At 33.0% G+C, this 20119-nt stretch overlaps 1 protein-coding gene across 1 annotated transcript in view; it reads right to left on the minus strand.

The window, feature by feature from the left end:
- Positions 1-13614: 13614 nt before the first annotated feature.
- The window catches only part of LOC113398714 (hemicentin-2-like), a 50905-nt gene continuing 44400 nt past the window's right edge, over positions 13615-20119 (minus strand). The window contains exons 5-6 of the mRNA XM_026637603.2: positions 17850-18007; positions 13615-15768 (exon numbers count right to left, since the gene is read on the minus strand). Of these exons, the coding sequence (XP_026493388.1) occupies positions 15488-15768; positions 17850-18007 (439 nt within the window). The 3' untranslated portion in view covers positions 13615-15487. The remainder of the gene's footprint in view (positions 15769-17849; positions 18008-20119) is intronic.

The following is a 20119-nucleotide window of genomic DNA, read 5'->3' on the forward strand; positions in this document are numbered from 1 at the left end:
TTTGATTAAATTGATTTTGATTTGATTTTGATTTTGATTCGCTTATATTTCAAACCGGAACATAATAATACTATGCACTGCTGCTTGGTGGTAGAATATCTGATGAGAAGGTGGTACACATAGTCCACTAAGTAAAATGTGTAATAAAATTTCTAAGGAACTTTTAAATTTACAAATTAATAAGATTAAATATTTAAAAATATATTATATATAGTTTAACATTAAATAGGCGTAATATTCGATAAAGGTTACGTAGGTGATGAGAGTAGAGTATTTTATGTTCTTTGATAACTATATAGATTATAAATGCTGTATTTTTCGACTTCGTTGAAGTAAAATTAACACAAAATATCCTATCCCATTTCCATCCCTGATTTGAAGTTGACATTTCCAAAAATCATTTTTTTGTGAACTCGCTAAAGGCTAACTATTTTTAATTTCAAGTCAATCGGGATTATAGTTCCTTGAATTTGATAAGAGGATTGCGCATGTACTTAACCACTTTTTATTTAGTAGCGACTCGTAAATGGTGTAATAATACTAAACAATACTAATAATGTAATAAAGTATCCGTACTTTCTTAAATATATCTACGAGAGAGGCTCGAATGCGAAGCTATAAATAGATCCACTAAGATCAACCGACGACAACTCAAGAAAGTAAACTGATAATAACATTCTTGTTATGAGTCAGTTTAACGATTCAAACTACAATTTTGATGGTGATTCTGCTGTAAAACAAAAACATGCCAGTACATAACACTACCAAACTACACCAATACACCAAAAGCACGAACAATATCTGAAGATTACAAGATAAAATTAAAAATCTTACAGGAATATATTAAATGGAAATCACATAATTTGTAGCATTACCCTAAAGTAACATGCTTTCATAATAACATTAAAATATCGAGTGGTTAAAACGAAGCCGGGATGGAAAACTAGTTCTAAATAAATGTTTCACTGCACACACGGCCGGTCCTCTCTCTGCGGTCGGCAGAGGGGCAGTTGACGGAAAGCTATCGGTCATCTGTTCGATCCGTTACACATGTGTCGGTATCTGTTCAATTTGTGATCTAATAGCGTTTGATGTAATTATTTTTTGTTATTATTAGTAATAACAACATAGTCTTTATGAAGCAATCGTTGAAATTATAATCCCTATATATTTAGGAGATTCCTTTATCTATATAAATGGCTAGGAAGAAATAAAAAAAAAAAAAGCGCGCGAAACTGAATTAAGCCGCCATTAATGTTTCTTTTTGGGCGCCGATAGTAAGGTCGATATTGGCGCGACTTGTAATTTATTCGTTGTGTTTTATTCTGGACATGTAAGCTGTAACTGAGTAGGTAATTTACTTCAATATGTATGATTTGGTGATATTTTATGTTACGATAAATGCGAAGTTTAAAACTATTTTTGGTTTTTTAGTAAATTGTTTTAAGTATTTTAAATCCTTTGTTTTTTTTTATAATCTATTTCACTTCTGTACGCTAAATATACAACGACAAAACAGATCATCATCTGATTATTTCTTTGTTAGCTATTTACTAGCCTTGTTATATGTAAGTATTATTAGTATTTTGAAGAAAAACAGAAATATTCATATTTGTTTTCTTTAAATTTTCCACCCAGGGTCTTGTCTCTCATAACAATTGCTGATTTTGACGCCGTGTAGGCATTTCAAGCGACAGTCGCCATTCTGTTTTTTGTTTAGTTTTCAACTGAAGTGTTATGGATAAGTGAAGATATTTTTTAAAGGTTATAAAAAACTAACTGTCTTCGCTTGTCTGGTGGCTTGTTTGAAAGCAAATCCAGAGGTCCTGGGTACAGTCCTTGAGTGAGAGCTATAAAAAATTGTAAGGTTAGTCTGTTTGTACAATTCTGGAATTCGGAGGCTGGCAATGATTACAGTCCCGTGCTTGAGAAGACACGAAAGAATCTGCGCCTGAACTCTTTATGGTTCATCAGATTCTTAGAGTGAGAGAATAGAAAGTGGACTTACACTTACTTCTTCTCCATACTATTTCCTGCGTTGGTTAGTCCTTTCAAAATGGCCGTTAAGGCTTAGGCCTCAGGACAAGTTTAGACTTGTCAGGAAGACTTGAACATCATACGAAAAGGTTAATAGCCTGCTATTGGCTCAAGTTAAATTGCAAATTGTTCAAGCCCGTCTGGCACCATTCACTCAGTCATTTGTATTATTGTGTTCCGGTTCGAAGTAGTAACACTAACTTACTCGCCCGAGTAAGTTAGTGTTATTACAGGCACAAAGGACATACCAGCTTAGCTCTCAAGGTGGGTGGAGCATTGGCTACGTTAAAAACGGTAAATGTTTCAGACAGCGCCAACTTCTATGGGCGGTGGTGAGCACTCATCATTATCATTTGTCCGTCCGCTTACAAATACAATAATATACAAGATGTATGAAACAAGTTATGATAAATATTAATATTCAAAGTTTCCGATCGGTAGTTAAATTAATCTTGTAAATTTGTAATATCGGTTTTAAGGATTATTAACAAATAAATTAATATGGTTCCAGTGAAATGTAAAACGAAAGGATAACTTTATACCGAAGTTTAAATACATTAGTATTTGACACATGATGTGTTCCTAACGTTAATACATTTATATATAAAAGACAACAAACAGAACGTCACTCAGTGTGATAGCTTGCCGGGGATACTTATTATTTCGTATCAATTATTAAACATTTAATTGGAGAGCGAATAAAGTTTACAGAATGTAATTTATAGAATGCTTCAATAAGCTTATGTCTTCTTAATGACAAATCAACTCTGACACAACGAGTTGTATCAGACAATTATTTAATACAAGTCGTTCTCCCGGCAAACTTCGCTTTTACTCATAAGATATTTACGGGACACGGGACGCGGGACAGGTTTCGGAATTTAGGATAGAGAAAGTCAGGACATTGTAAACTGTAAGTCACTCATCTACAATTGGTGTCGAAATGAAGAAACGTCTTTTAAATTAAGTTTTTAATATCAAATAGTATAACATTAGTTCAGTTATAATGTTAATTATTGTTATTTTATTATTATACAGCCGTAGTACCGCTCTCTAACCGGCCAGTAACTTTTCTCCGCTCTCTAAAATTAATTCTTTGTTAAATCGTAACTTTTTAATAAATTGCAATCAAGAATCCTCTTTATTTTTCTGCACATCTATAGCTGGAGCTCTTCAAACTGAGACCATAACCGATTATTTATGGGCAGCCATCGTCCCATAATCACTGGGACAAAAATCGGCTTACGCTTGTAATATATAATGAATGTGAAAACAACTCTGTCTGTTAACTCTTCACGCTTAAATCGCTGAACCGATTTGGTGGAAATAAAATAGTTTGAGTCCTGAGACATTGGCACTTTTATTATTACTATAAAGGTAAAGTTTTATACATTTCGCGAGGGTAAAGCCAGAGGATCAGCTAGTCTTATTATAAGTATAAAGCTGGGGTTGTTTTTTTTGACTGGTTGGCTTATTGGGTTTAATTTTTTAATTCTCCATTTACAATTCTGCTCTTAAGGAACACCAAGACTAAGTGGTGCTTGGCGAGATTCAAAATATACTTTGTTCAAGTAGGCTCTTAAAAGCACTTTTGAATGGTCAATTCTCGAGATATTTAATGTTAAGCTAACACCGGTTCGGAATGTAGTCGTAGTTAAGAATTATATTAACTGCATCCCGAATTTGGATGCTAAAAATAAAGCTAACTACTACTACAGAAAAGATTTTCTACCAATTAAATTTAAACAAAATTAAAACATATAAAATAAAATTAATTTGGACATATCATCGGTTAAGACCACTTTTGTTATTAAAAAGGTTCAACTTTTACCCATTAGTGGGACGTGAACGGATTTTTACTTTTTTTTATAATTATAAATATATATTTGTAAAATACCATTACAATTATTGAGCTGACGTAATCCACTGGTTAGAACACGTCTCAACGAAAAGACTGCAGGTTCAAATAAGGGCAAAAAGTTTCAAAGTGCATAATTTGTATTAGTAATTCACCCGATGCTCGTGAAGGTAAAATCGTGACGAGACCTGCATTTTAGATGAAATTCTAAGAATGAAATAAGCTTCGTCTTCAGAGGAGGCCTTTAACTAGCAGTATGACATATAGATGCTGATACTCATTTTTTAAATATCTATTTAAATATTTTGCTCGCATAGTCATATCAGTTAGTGCTTACTTTTAGTCTATATATGCTGTTCTTCAGGCAACTCAAGCTAATAAAACCGCTTCTATTGACAGATCAACGTATAAAGTGATAAAATCAATTGGAAATTCCATTGGTAAGATACCCCATACCATACCCCGCTCGCAATAATTGCTGTCCAAGACAGTAGTTATTGCATTGAATATAAATCAATTTATATATATATGACTTTTGGTTAATATAATATAAAAAAGAATAATTCAATTCCGACTACACGGTCGACAGACCGAATAAAATAATTCATATCCTAAACGTGACCGAACGCTGCTCACGGGAACGATTCGTCCGGTCTTGACAAATATAAATGAAACTAGAGAGGCTCTGGTTAGTTCTCTTCTGATAGGATTAAATATGTATCTTCAATTTCGCCGCGTCTTGCTTACATTGTTTCACATTTCGGTACTTTTTATATAAAAATTGAAAGCGCGTATCCGAAAATAAAATGGCGCGCTTAAACACTCTAGATGAAAAAATACAAATGTTTTTTTAAAGGGAAAAGAAATCAAGATAAGTGCTGTGGGATATTTGAAGTTTGTACTTTGTTTATTTCATAAACGATGTCTAAAATGATACGATGTTTTGATATTAAGACATTTTAGCTTTTAGATTCTAAGTAATACTATGATTAGTCAACACATTAAACCCTTGTTATTCTTAATGCTTAAAGTTATATGCGAATGACATTTTACTGATTGATTTTGAAATTATTATTATTATTAACTCGGCTTCGTGCAGTCACGTCTGGGTGAACACTACAGCCCCCATTTATTCGACCGCCAAAGAGCAATTGTATATTCGTGTATTGGATTTATACATTTTATTTAACTTATTTTACGTATATGTGATGAATACTGTGATTGATTAACTACGACACTGTTACTAAGAGCATAAATACTTTTTATTTAGATTAACAATACACACACACACGCGTACAGTCTGTAAATTTTCCACTGCTGGTCTAAGGCCTCCTCTCGCTTCGAGGTTCTCCTCGAATAGGAGCATATTTCACCACGCTGCTCCAATGCGTGTTGGTGGTTTCACATGTGGCACAATTTCGTTGAAATTAGACACATGCAGGTTTCCTCGCGATGTTTTCCTTCACGGCCGAGCACGAGATGAATTATAAACACAAATTAACTTGACGACCTCCGTGGTCGAGTAGTGTGTACACCGGTTTTCATGGGTACGCCACTCCGAGGTCCCGGGTTCGATTCCCGGCCGAGTCGATTCAGAAAAAGTTCATTAGTTTTCTATGTTGTCTTGGGTCTGGGTGTTTGTGGTACCGTCGTTACTTCTGATTTTCCATAACACAAGTGCTTTAGCTACTTACATTGGGATCAGAGTAATGTATGTGATGTTGTCCAATATTTATTTATTATTTATTTATTATTATTTATTATTAAGCACGTGAAAATTCAGTGGTGCCTGCCTTGGTTTGTACTCTTGGCGGATGGATAATGTGTACGTCGATATTGTTTCTTCGTTTGTTCCGTATGCGGTCCCATATTGTTCATCCTTGAGTTGGATGTACTTTGAACAGTTGATAATTGCGTTTAAGTTTTGGGGGATAGTAATAGGGACCCGCAATCATCGGTTAAGATGTACGTGTTGTAACCACTAGCCTATCTCGGCTCTTAGACTCGGCTTGGATTAACAATGTTTGGATTTAATACCGTAAATTGAGAGCTGGACTGACCAAAATGGTTAAGGAACCATATGTAAAGACATTTAATGTAAGAACTTCCATGACCATCTAGTCTTTGCTTCGTGTTGAAATTCTTATGATGTAATTGTAGTTGAGTCCAAGTCTTTATATGAAGCAACTGGTAGCGGCCTTTTCAAGGGTTAATGAGCTACAGTAATTAATGGACTTGGCATTATTGACTGTGTAAAAAGTTCTTTTATATTTCTTACAGCGTCCTTCGAATGTATAATGGGGAAGGTTCAGATCATCAGGTGGCTCATTTGTTCGTCTGCTTTCCGAGAATAAATTTGAAAATATAATAAAATTCAAATATAGTCCGGTGTGTGCGATGAGGGAGATAGCTACCGCAAACAACTTCGCTCCCCCAACGGAATCGAAGTTCAGAAAACTCACGTATTTAAATTATTTTTATTCCAAACCAAATACAATTAGAAAAGTTTTTGATATAAATTAATCATTTTTTAATCTAATGAAATCTGCAATAACAATTAGTGTTACTAGTCATAAAGGGATTTTTGTATTTATCGTGAAATATAGCGCCTTATTATTGAGTAGATTTTTTTTCAATGCGTTATTTTTGACTTATTTTGAAAAGTTAAATAATTTCAGCTATGTTTAAAATTGAATTTAATATATCTTTGTGTAGCTGAAAGACTTTCCAATTTAGATAAGAGGCCCGAATGTTATGTCACAAAGCGCACAGTGAAATAAATTTGTTATGCCCGACCGTTACTTGCGCGGCCCAGGGGAGCCCGTCGCCCGGACATGACAAATACAAAGGAAAAACCTATCTATTGACCCACCGGATGGCACAAACTTTAAAATTCTAAACAATACACAATTTTTTATGATTGATACACTCGGCGTTATATATGATATATGCAATTTATACACAAGAACATGAATATCTAAAATTAAAGCCAGTGAAACGCAGCTACTTATATTTTTAAAGAATAGTACCAATTCTTTCTCAGGAATTACTGACATTCTTATTTACGCCTTCAATTGGTTTTGGCAGGTTTCATTTTGATTTAATTTCTGACGACGAAGAACTGACGACATCTGTTAGCATGTTTTACATTCGTTTTTAGTTTTTATATATACTGCCATAGCCCCACTCTCTACAATTTACTAAATTTCGATCAAGAATCCTCTTTATTTTTCTACACATTGTAAGCCTAAAAATTTAATTTTTGCAATGTTTTAATTTTAACAAAAACATTGTATTTATCATTGTAAACATTTATCGGTTTATTAACAAAACTTCGATTTTTGAATCGTCATCGTCTTAATATTTATTATCTGTTCGTTTTGTGCGATGGCAGCACTGCGTTGTCTACGTCATTCATGTTATCGTTGTGCAGGCGCCGGCACCTACCGACACTCGTTAGTTTAAAACGATGAAATCATTAGCAATCCGTAAGTATTTTCTGTGAATATAATATTGTTTTTATATTTAGTATATTGGTTTTTACATTCATTTCATATTATATTCAAATTTTATATGTAGCGGAGGGTTACCTACGTCATCGTTAGTATGATGATATTTAGTTAGGTACTAAACCGCAAGTAGTGTGTGTTTGTGTATAAGTGTTTTTTTATTTATACTATGAAAATTATTTTTCAAAGTATTATAATATTGCTTGGTGGACTTAACTAAAGAGTTTTTGTTGTGTTGGAGCTGCTGTTTTGTGGACGATTGTCCAGTTCTCTGCTGCTTAGGGATCAATTTTGGGTCCCTTTATATTTCTAGTATATATAAATGATCTTCCTTTCTATGTTAAAAGTATTTGTGATATAGTGTTGTTTGTCGACGATAATTCACTGATTTTTAAGGTAGACAGGAAAAAAACTGCCTATGACGATGTGATCGGTGAATTATCACAGATACACGATTGGTTTACAGTAAATAATTTAGTTTTGAATACTCAAAAAACAAAATGTGTAGTTTTTACCCTACCCAATGTTAGAAAGCAAAATTATAATGTATCTTTAAATGGTGGCCGTCTTGATGTAGCCGATACTACGGTTTTTTTGGGAATAGCATTCGATTCCAAACTTCAGTGGAGTTCTCATTTATCGTTCGTGTTAGAAAAGTTAGACAACTAACTGATATTGATACCGCTCGTCTAGTATATTTTGTTTATTTTTACAGTATTATGTCATATGGCATATTACTTTGGGGTAATGCTGCAGATATTGAATCTGGTTTTATTTTACAAAAGAGACCAATCCGGTCTATTTATAATCTTGGAGTTAGAGACTCTCTTCGGGATGTTTTTAACAAAGTAGGAATACTCACTGTTGCGTCACAATATATTTACAACAATATTATGTATATTCACAGTAGAATTGATCACTTTGATAAAATCAGTGATAATCATTATATGTGCACAAGAAGTAAGGATAAGCTTAGAACGTCAAGTTTCCGACACGCAAAATCAATAAATCATTCTTGGGGCAAGGTATCCGCTTCTATAATAAAATTCCGCAGACATTTTTAACTTTGCCGTTTCATAAATTCAAATCATTTGAAAAAATACATTGGTAAAGAAGGCATAGGGTGGTTTAGCTGGTTTGCCGGCCACCTTTGGTTTTCGGCCAGTACGGAGTTATATCACAATTATAATAAAACTATACATAACTCATTTAAAAAAACCATGCCTACTGCATTTTTTAAATAAACCCTACACCTTCTAAAATTTGTAGCATAGTAATGACTCGATTGTATTGGCAGTAGGCCTTCGAAATTCAAGCTGTGCATGTGTGTGTCTAAAATAACAAAAAAATAGCATGCTCAATTTATTCGCAAGGTAAGTTGCAAAATTGTTTCTTGTTTAGTTGATACAAATGTTTTAGTATGCACTGGTATAGAGTACAATTTGTATGATTTTGGTTGAAAAATATAAAGGATTTGATATTATTTCTTGACTTCAAATAAAAATAAGCTACTGATCTGGGACTAATATACCTTTAAAAAAATAATTTCGCAGTCATACATCTGCTTAAATGGCCGAAAATAGGCGAAATCACCCTATTATTCGATACAAGATTACATTGATGATAAAAAAGCGTGCAGTTAATACTTGCTGACTTCCAGGCAGGAGACATAACATACATATATAATTGTATTTAACTAACATGACTGTATTTTTAGATGTTGAAAAAGAGTAACTACTGAGTTTCTTGCCAGTTTTTCTCAGTAGAATCTACATTCCGAACCGGTGGTAGCTTTATTTTAAATAGTTTGTTAAATGACGATTCAAAAGTGCTTGTAAAAGCCTACTTGAATAAAGTATATTTTGATTTTATTGGATTTGATTTGCTGCCGCTGCTTCTGCTGCTGCTGCCGTTGACTGCCGCTTTGCACTATTTTTGTTCTTGCATTGAAACAACAGTTTAATTTCATTTGTGGACGTTGCGTTTAGGGTTTGCACTATCCTGTATATTTATTTTTTACTAAATTCGAAGTTTAAACGCACGCAAACTTATACCATTACTCATATCATTTAGTTCGTTTGCTTAATTCATAATTATTTAAATGCTTATTTAAAATAGTACATAGTGCGAGCAAAAGCGGTTGATATACATTCCATTGTGTATTGATGCTATACTTAGTTAGTACCCTTCATGACCAGATACCGTCAACGGTCCACTCCCCTGATTTTTGTGTAATATACAATAATTATAATTGAATTATTTCATAACATAACCTTTCGTAACAAAGACTTGATTAACCAAGTTTATTCTACGGCTAGAGCTCTCAAAATGAGCAGAAAATAAGAAATGATTATTTATGTGCAGCTATCGGCCTTTAATCACTGGGACAAAAATCGGCTTACTTAATATATAGGATTATATATAAAAAATACTTTATATAATATATACGACGGCGATTGCAATAGATCAGTGGCACGCCCGTCATCGGCAGGACCTTCTGGTACAGGGTTCATGGCGTAGGTCGCAGGCAATTAACCACAACGATACAATATGACAATTATTGTACTTTATATTATAATTATCAGAATTGCGTGAACCAACGGTACCGTTTGGAAGGCCCGAATCGTATCGCGCTTTATAATAATATTTAGCTTCCGACTCAAAAAGAATTCAAAATGTGACAGTTGTCCCTTCAAAGTATTCCGATCACGTGACTCAATACGTCAAGGCGTTAACACCCCACATACATATGTGTATATATGTACTACAAAATCAACTGAACTATTAATTATTCGTAATCGACGACATGTACATAAATCTACTAGTTTTTTAAGACGTTCAAAATCTCGTATTAAATAATTAAAGTGCTTTATTTTATCATAAGCGTTAAACTAATACAATAATTTTAAACATAGCTTAGCCATTTTTATGGCGGCCACGTGTGGTTAATTCGTTTCGCAAATGAAAAAAACGTTCCGAATTCATGAATGCATTTGCAAATTCTATACGCCCGCAATACACGCCTTGTCCAAATATATTGGTTCCAATCAGAACAAATATTTTATTCCACAACGTTCGTTATTTGGTTGTATTTTTGTTTATGATGTTAAGGATTTAGTTAAATTATCGATATATTAAAAAAATATGGTGATACATGTTTTCTGTCGTAGTATAAAAACTTGTATTTTTATATTGTGTGTGCATTGTTAACTTAGAATGTTTGTTTGAATTTTGGTTTAGCGGCTAGCCTGTTCTGCTGCAGGTCATGCAGGTCATGATCGGATTTGAATGCTGGTTGAGTCTATGTATTTGATTTTATTTCTATAATAGATTGTTTTGCTGAGACATTCTCAGAAAAAAATTCGGAGTTGGAAAGCTTGTACAATTAGGTTTATTTAATTTATTTTGCAATTTACCTTCAAGACGACATGAATTGTAGGCTTATATTAAGTTTCAGATTTAGGTTGACGGAGATGTGAACCACTAATCTTTGGTCATATATACGTATGATATCCACTCATTTCGGCTCACCGAATACTTTGTACACTCTTATATTGATAATGTTAAATTAATTAATTAAATACCTTCCACAAACGATATAGAGGACACATTACTTTGCACTTGCGGATCTGACGTACGACCTTTGACTTTTTCAACTGCGAATCTTTGCGGTCCCGCATTGCTTAATATAATGATATCTTTAGTCTTTGAGCATCTCTAATGACTGGGATTTGAACTCTTCTGCGTCTGCAGTCGTGGAATTTTTAATGAGATTGAATATAATGTTGGCGCTGCTCCGAGACGCTAATAGCATTGAAGGTATGAAACATCATAGAATACCTAAGCTTTAAATGAAAAAATTATGTATTTGAAGTAATTCTGTCCTGTATTTGTAACATCACGACTAAATTTCTGAAATCGATAAATCGGTTAGATTCTTTGGGACCTGGATAAGATATTACTGCATGTAAATGATGGGATTTTTGGGAGAATAATACTTGACGTGGAGTTAGTTAGAACATGAATTAACGAGGCACTATTCTTGACTTTGTATAATTTTAAGTGAGTAATAGAGTCTTAGCCCACAAAATGTTACAAAATAAAAACACATAAAGAAATATAGTACAATGATTGTAGATTTACATATTATATCTAGCCGTGTGCTGCGCTGATCAACTAACCTCTTGCCGAACTTAAACTTTTATATATTTTTAAATAATATTTCTCTAATACTACATAGCCTGATATGTTTACTAATGTCATTATAACATAAAGTCGTCGTGTCTATCTGAACTCAAAAACCAATGGACGTAGTGATTCGTAAAGAAGGATAAGGTGTATAATTTTTTTTTTTTTGGAAACAGGCTGAAATTTATTGACGGTTGTTGAATATGTCAGAAAAACTCATGTCGACTGATAGAGTTGTATACTATGAACGTTTTTGAGTAGACCCATCCAAAGTCTGGTAGCTAGTTTATTTATAAAAAGTGATTTAAATTATTATATATTTAGGAGTTTAAGCAGAAATTATAGAAAAAAAATAATAATCTTACACTTTATTAAATAATTTTATAACATAACAAAAATACAAACTGATGTTCCCATTTAATTACATAACCTTAATACCAAAATATAACATCAATCAGCTATACAAACACTTTCGGACATCTAGGTGGTGCAGGTGAAACTTAGAATTTTGTCGAGATGTCCGAAGGTTAAATTCAGTAAAATTACTCATACAAATGCACGTTGATAATAATTTAACTGAAGGCGGAGGGGGTCGATATTCGTGAGTGAATATATTTATAATTATCTGTTATATATTTGATCTATATATTATTAAATTCTCTCCGACTTTGACCTAATAAGCTGCATCACAAATTGTTTACATATAAACATACCATATAGCCCTTACCTGACCTGAATCTGTGTGACACTTGCATTATCGGTTCAGTAGTTATTATCTGAATCAAAAACAACCGAGAAAACTTTTTTTATAATATAGTAACAGCCTAATTTCCGTTCGAGTAGAAGGTTTGGAGGTTATTTCACCACGCTGCCCCAATGGGGGTAAATACACATGTGGTAGGATTTCGTTGAAATTCGACATACGGGTTTCGTCACGATGTGCTCATTCACCACCGTGCACGAGATGAATTATAGCCACAATTCAGTGTTGCTTGTCTGGGTTTGAAGCCGCAATCATTGGTTAATATGAACACGTTCTAACCACTGCGCCGTCTCAGCTTCTTTAAATATGTATATTAATAATAAAAGTTCCTTACCTTTTGAAAATAATTGAATCGATCTCTTGCTTGAAGTAGCGGTTTTATTTGTTATAATTAATAAAGGCGAATAAGTATTTTTTGTAAGTTAATTGTATAAAACGGCTTGGCTGTAAATCAAACTTGCACGCTCGAAGCAATTCACAAAATTTAACATAAAAGTACTTTGATAACTTGTATATAAATTATCGTACAGAATTTTTAAGTCCCATTATAAATAATAATATTCTAGATTGCGGTTTGAGTTAACTAATAAATAAGTAATGGGGATAAATTTTACCTGCACACTGATTAAACACATATATTCAATTAATTTTCTCACAGTTTATTTAGTAGTAAATATAATAAATAATTATTAATTCATAAAAGTTTTCAGTATCTTATACTTGATGGTAAGGCTTCGTGCAAGCCCGTCTGTTTAAGTACCACCTACTTATCAGATATTCTACCGCCAAACGACAGTACTCTATTGTAGTTCCCAAGTATGGTGGCGAATTGGCGATGTAAGGAATGGTTAATATTTCTTACAGCGCTATTGTCTATGGGTCGCTAACCTATGCCATAAAAAAAAAAAAAACATTTTTCACTCTTGAAAAATATTTGTCTGTCCATTGAACGACAAAAAATATTCGACTTTGATGAGTATAATTTAAACTTTTGAGGACGATGAGAGTCACAATTAAAGGATTTTAAAATACTTAGATAATCTTTACAATTATAAACTCTCCACTGGTCTCGCGACCAGCTTGTAACGTAAACGTGGCCCTGAGTTGAGGTGATTCCTCTCCGGCCGAAGGGAATATCGAGCGCACTTGATATCGCTCACATACTTGTAAACGAAGTATAATTTATTCTGCGCAATTGAATCAATAGCATCAAGGCGAAGTTTGCGTCAGAGTCGGGATACAATTCAATAAAAGTAAAGTTATTCGTCAATAATTTACTTCTATGATTATTCTTACAAATTATAAGTAACATGTTTAAATACATCTACATTTGATAGTTTATTACACAACCCTTTTGTTTTCTACTTATATTAAATGACGGCTGCGACGTTTACACAAACGTGTAAAAATTTATATGAAATTTACGTTCAGCCGTTGAAAATTATAATGTTTACAGTATGTTACCACTATTTACATAGAGCTATTTACAAAACCTTAATTAATATTTACAAAGTGCATACATCGCTAATTGTATGAGTATAATTTATTTTTAAATTATTCACAAATATTAATAGTTATTAATACGATAAAACATCAAATTAAAAACGAGATCTATGTCTTTGACAATTCCAACATTGTAACAAAATCTATGATAATAAGTTATATCTCCAAAGATTAATAATAAAATTTATAACTTAAAGCAAATAAAGTAAGTTTTCAAGTCTTTTCTAAAAACTGTCTAACTTAAATATAATTTAACATTCAATAATAAAAAATAAGTCTTGGTAGTTGATAAATTTATCAACTATCAAAACTTGCAGGTGTATTTTTGTTTTTCCAAACCGTTAACACTGTCTCGTAAATTTACTTTTCGCCGATACCGAGCGGTGAGAATAAATAAAAGGTAAAAATAAGAAGAGAAATTGTTCGGTTCTGGTGAGAAAAGTTCCAAACGTCTATACGATGAACGACTTGGCATCCCTGGTATCTCTGCTTAGTTTGCAGCCAGCTCGTCGCTCCTCAATAACTTTGATCTTATAAACATGACAGGGCATTAAACAAAAAATAGATTATACTTTTTAAAGCGTCAGTTTTCATGAGTGCCAGTGATTCGTTCGTCAGCTTTTCTCTCGGTTCTCATCAATATTAAAGATGGTAAATTGAAAGAGTAATTGATAAGCAATAAATTTTCGATCGTGTAGTCTATAATGTATACCAAGTTTTAATGATAGTGTAAATTTTATTCAGGAGTAAAGGTAGCTTGACACAGCTCTCAAGCAGGCAACATTATTGTATAGACCGTTCAGTACTCCGTGTGATCAACACACTGTGCTCCATACTGGAAGCAATTTCACTGAAAATTATTCACGTAGCAATTTTCACGGAGTATTTTTGACGTACCATACTCCGTTCCTTGTACCTGATGTGTTTAGTATCTTCACTGTACTCCCAACAATGTACTTTAAATGTTTTGACTGCTTTTTATTGTCGTCAAAATGTACAGAAAATTCATAAATATGAAATCAATAAGTCAATTTATTTTGTGTTTCTTGAATGTATTGATGAAAATATATGTGGTTAATTGACCGACCGTCGTCTTAAATAAGTAACACCATTGACTTAAGCTCTGCTCATATTGAATCTAAGCTCATAGCGGATCGGAATAATGAAATCGGTTCCCTCTTAATCTTGCTACAGGATTAAAAATGGGCGTATTTAGCTGGAAAAACGTAAGAGAATAAGCGACGAGTAATCTCTTAAATACCTAAGCCGGCCGACGTAAATACGAAACGATAATATCCTTAACGACGATTATCATCGAAATAATATTTTAAAGCCTCCATTTTTATGAGACACTTATTGTGCTATTATACTTTAACTGTCTAATTTAGTCTTTAAAGTAGGATGTTAATTTGATAAGTTAAACGAATCCGCATAATATTATAGTATAGTTTTATTCATAAAATAATTTATTGACCCTTGAAAGTCACAATATATTTTATAAAATCGTTGTATTTCAAATACACATCGTGTTCAACGTAGTTTCATATAACAGTTTCAATTTACACAAAGCAGTTTATAAATAATTGTATTAATTACACCCCTTTTTAATTATTATTCGTATTGAGTTGGTCATCTCGAAGCATGTAGGTTTGAATAGCCGTGAGTTTTATGAATGAAAAATTGAATAACTACATTGGTGAAGACGATAAACATGACTATGAATGTTGAGGTAAGTTGGTAGACGAGGAGGGATATAGTGACGGGTAGCCAGGGTCTTCGTCGCTGGACAGTCGAGGCGGTAGCTATGGTAGCCAGGACTGCGGGGGAGACGCGCGGCGGCGGCGGCCCGGAGCTCTGCATCGCGGCCGGCCTCTCCCCGCTCAACACGTGAACAATCACCGAAGCGGACTCTGCATGAAATATTCATAATATTAAAAATCTAATATATTTTTATTACGGAGAGCGTATCAGCCAGCGATGTGGCAAGCGCTGCCAATATCGTTGCACACTATTAGAATTTAAATACGGATCGAATATTGGTATAAATATTAAAGCCGCTTTGTATTTTTTTTGGCAATATTTTGTACTGCTAGTTCTAAATAATATTGTAAGGTTTTATTAAAAAATGTTTCAGTCAATTTTCGATTGTCAATTTGTTTATAAAAAAATAACGTCGTATTTTTTATTACGGAGACTAAGATAGAATATCATCAGTGTATATTACCGAGATGATCAGTGACGAGAATACGTGAATATTAACCGAAGATTCCGGATTCAAATTCCGGTCAAACACGACCGAGTTTTGATGTATATTTTTTATTTATATTGCTCGAACTTGAAGAGTACCATAATCAAATAAGTAAAGTTTACTTCTTGGTAGATTTTTTAGCTTTTTAATATACACTATCTTCCACTTGGTACTTAATAAACACAAAATCGAAAGCATTTAAACGTTAATTTCAAAAGATAAATTTTAATATTTACTCTCACATTTGCGACATATTGCATTATATACAAAACAACAAAATAATGGTTTCATAATATTTAAAGTACAAACTCGTTAAAGTCTCAGGTGGCCAAGATTCTACTTATTTATCACACGGTAGCCACTCTCACAAATTTGAAAGACACTTGAAATTCAAGTGTTTGATACACCTGAATAACATCATAATAAATATTTTATTTCAGATTGAACCATTAAAAGTTTAACAGATAAAAATATCTTTATCCAATCTTTGTTAGTGTGTAATAAGATTTTATTTTCATAACTTTGTTAGTATTATAAGGGGAGATTAGCAGCACTAAGAGCCCAGTGGTCATTAAGTTAAACAATAAGGCGTAATATCATTTCCTCGATTGTAATCAGGATGCGGTTTCTATAAATGTATACCTACTTGAATATATACTGGCTGAGGAATCAGCAAAACACTAACACCATACAAACGCATACGCACACATGCAGGTACAAAATACATACGCTGCCAAAAAATCCTTTATCAAAATTGTAACAATAACTATTACAAAATAATGAACTCAACTAAGTACAAGATAACACGTACAGACAGCTTCCTTTAGTGATCAATTTTATTTTATTTGCATGAGGTATTTCGCCGATATGACGAAGTTCCAAGGTTATATTACATGGATGCTGATCACTTCGCTTTAACCGAAAGTTTGCTTAGAAACTAAAACCCGTATACGTATACGATACCGAATAATAAGTTACTACCCATATTTTCAGAACAAGTTACTCTGGTTAGTCAGTAAAGTTAGCCTAATTTAGTCTCCGTATGTTGTATCCGCAATGCGCTCACTGCCATTTAAGCTCCTTATGTGCAATGCACACAGAAAGGCTATATAATACATATTTTGTTATATTGGTGTACGGGAAGTGGTCCGAAGACACCATGATCATCATTGAAAATTTGTCGAAAATGTAAACATCAATGAGCATGTTTCGGAATTATGTTATGCATGTTTAAAAATATTTAACTTCTTTGGACGAAATTTTGATAATTTCAAGATCCAATTTTTGCCACTTTTTGTTTAATGAATTTTTAAAGTAATCATGAGCATTTACCTTATTTAAGAAACGATTCGTTTCGCTAACGGATAGTAGAATTGTCGACGAAATTATCTCAGAAAGTACTATTGGCTATTTATTTTATTTATTTATGTATGTAATGAACACTTTGTTATTATTTTGAAATAGCCGTGACCAATTAAATAAAAAACCGAGTTGTGACCCAATTCACATTCACACTTTCCAGTTTAGATAAAACCGTGTACAAAACAAATCGAGGAAAACGTTGCCTGGAATCATAACATAACTTTTCCCTTACGCGACGATTCCTACCAATTCACTCTACCATAAGCCGCGTAAAAGAACTTCGATACAAAAACACAATCTAATAATGAACTTAAATAAGGGTACCTTCATAGGTTTATTCAATATTTATTTTCCGTTTTAAATGTAATGTTATAAACTGACCTGAACTGCTGGGGGCGCACGTATAGTTTCCAGAATCATGGGGAGCTGCCCGCGCTATGAGTAAGCGACTGGTGCGCGTGCGCTGTTCGGTTTCAACGCTTATGCCTCCGCGTTGAGCATAATTGACCACTTGCTCCCCTCTGTACCAGTATATAAAGCTGTAAAAAATACACATTGTTATTTGGAAATCGGGCAGGGCTGTATCTCGCGTTTATTTTGTTATGGTTAACATTTCGAATAAAATATAAAATATAAACTCGAAATCTTTACGTATGACTTACACTGGAAATTAAAAAAAATAAAAATACTATTTACGTAACTTTATAAGTAAATATTTTAAGTTACAATTAGTATGTTTATCTATACTAATATTATAAATGCAAAAACCACTGAATTAATTCTGATAAAACTCGGTACGCAGTAATCTTAAGCTCCAAAAAGGACATAGAATACTTTTACTAATTGACCCGTCGAGGAGGTCGAATCGGGGGTGAATACTGTGTGCTGTTTAAGTTTTACAAATATTGTGTGTTTAAAGCCGAAGTTTCAGCTTGTTCTTGAAATTTTCGCCTGTTTATTATAAATAAAAGTACAGCATGTCGTAATAAATATTTTACTCGTGGTCTGTACATGGATTGTCCTAAGCGTATATTAAATCTAATAGGACATATTTGGATAGATAATTATTATATACACAATACACGAGTAAAATATTTTGATAGTAACTACTAAAATATTTATAAATGCCGGAATATTTGGAAAACGAGAAATATATTCATAATTAAGGTTGTTAAATATTAAAATAATATCAATAGGTGTATTTTTTTTTTTTCAAATATATATTGAGAAGTGACAGTCAAAACTTTTATTTCCTTTAATCTGCTTTGTAGTGAAGCTTTAAAAAACTAATACTAGGAGTAAAAAAGAATGAAAGGTAAAACGTATTTGACTCGGGAATATTCTTAAGAAGAAAATTTAAACCATATATTTTTGCGTCCTCCCGTCAAACTTCCCGTCCGTTTGTAATGAAGCCCTGCATAATAATATTAGTAGTAAGTCTAGTTATAAATAGAAATGTTAATACAAATTAATGTAAATTTAATTCATATTATATTCAATGTCGGTTCGTAACCAGCGAGCGAACGGATGTACCCACCACAAATCTAAAAGCGAAGTTGACTTTGCTTTAAACATTGAACAGCAAACTCTTGAATTACCCAACGTATTGTCCGCTACACATTGTAATATTGCGGCGTACCTGTGTCTAGAATATGCTCTACTTTTGTTTTTAATTTTTTTAGAAAGCAAACAAGAAAATTGGCCAGCTCCAATGCGTCGGCAAACAAGGTCAGATATTTTTCTATAATATATAAATACATATATATATATATATAAACATAGATAGAGAGATATATAAAAACGTCGATACCGTTTGACTCTCGGTTGGTGTGTCTATTTGTTGTAACTCAAATAAGTGTAAATCCTAAACCGTTAAACCGATCATTTTAACAATCAAACGCGGGTTTTCTTCGACATTATACGTAGTGCGTTAATATGAAAAAAATATCATTGTGGGTCTCCAAACAGCAATGTATGTTTCCAATAATTTTATTTATACAAGAATTAACATAATATTAAGACCTTAATTGTATACAAACAACAATTAAAAATAGTTACTCTATAAATCATGACCGCGTGGAATGGTGGCAAGAATGCTAGTAGCATTTCAAAGTTGAATCGCAATACCAATCCTCTGGGCAAAAATGTCACCAGTGGAGGTAATAAGGCGAGGTGTTCTGCAAAATAATTATATATGTCATATTGTCTAGTTATTTTAACGAACATATCATTGTTACAAGATGTAATGTAGGAGATTATCTTTGCTACTATTACAATAAACTACAACAATTTACTCTTCCATCAGCAAAACTTCACTCATAAAGTAAGGTTAGCAGTAAAACGCTTAAAGTAGTATTACTCTTATAGCAGAATTTAATATCTCAGTAAAGATTATTTCGAACATCCTACGCGTACTGCAGTAGGTTGTATTTCATTTTAAAGTACAGCGAACAGTTCCCGAGGGTATATTTTGAGTAACGATCGGAAGCGTACAGAAGGTTCTTACAGTATTTTGGACTGATACTGTTTTAATCTTTAATGAGCTGATCCCAGGTGTTGGATGAGCTCCAGCCATTTCCACCATTGAATTTCGAGTATTTCAGATTATATGAATACGTAATTCGCTAGCAGCTGTTACATTGATTTTGACT

Source organism: Vanessa tameamea, chromosome 14 (genome assembly GCF_037043105.1).
Source record: "Vanessa tameamea isolate UH-Manoa-2023 chromosome 14, ilVanTame1 primary haplotype, whole genome shotgun sequence".
NCBI classification, from domain to species: Eukaryota; Metazoa; Arthropoda; class Insecta; order Lepidoptera; family Nymphalidae; genus Vanessa; species Vanessa tameamea.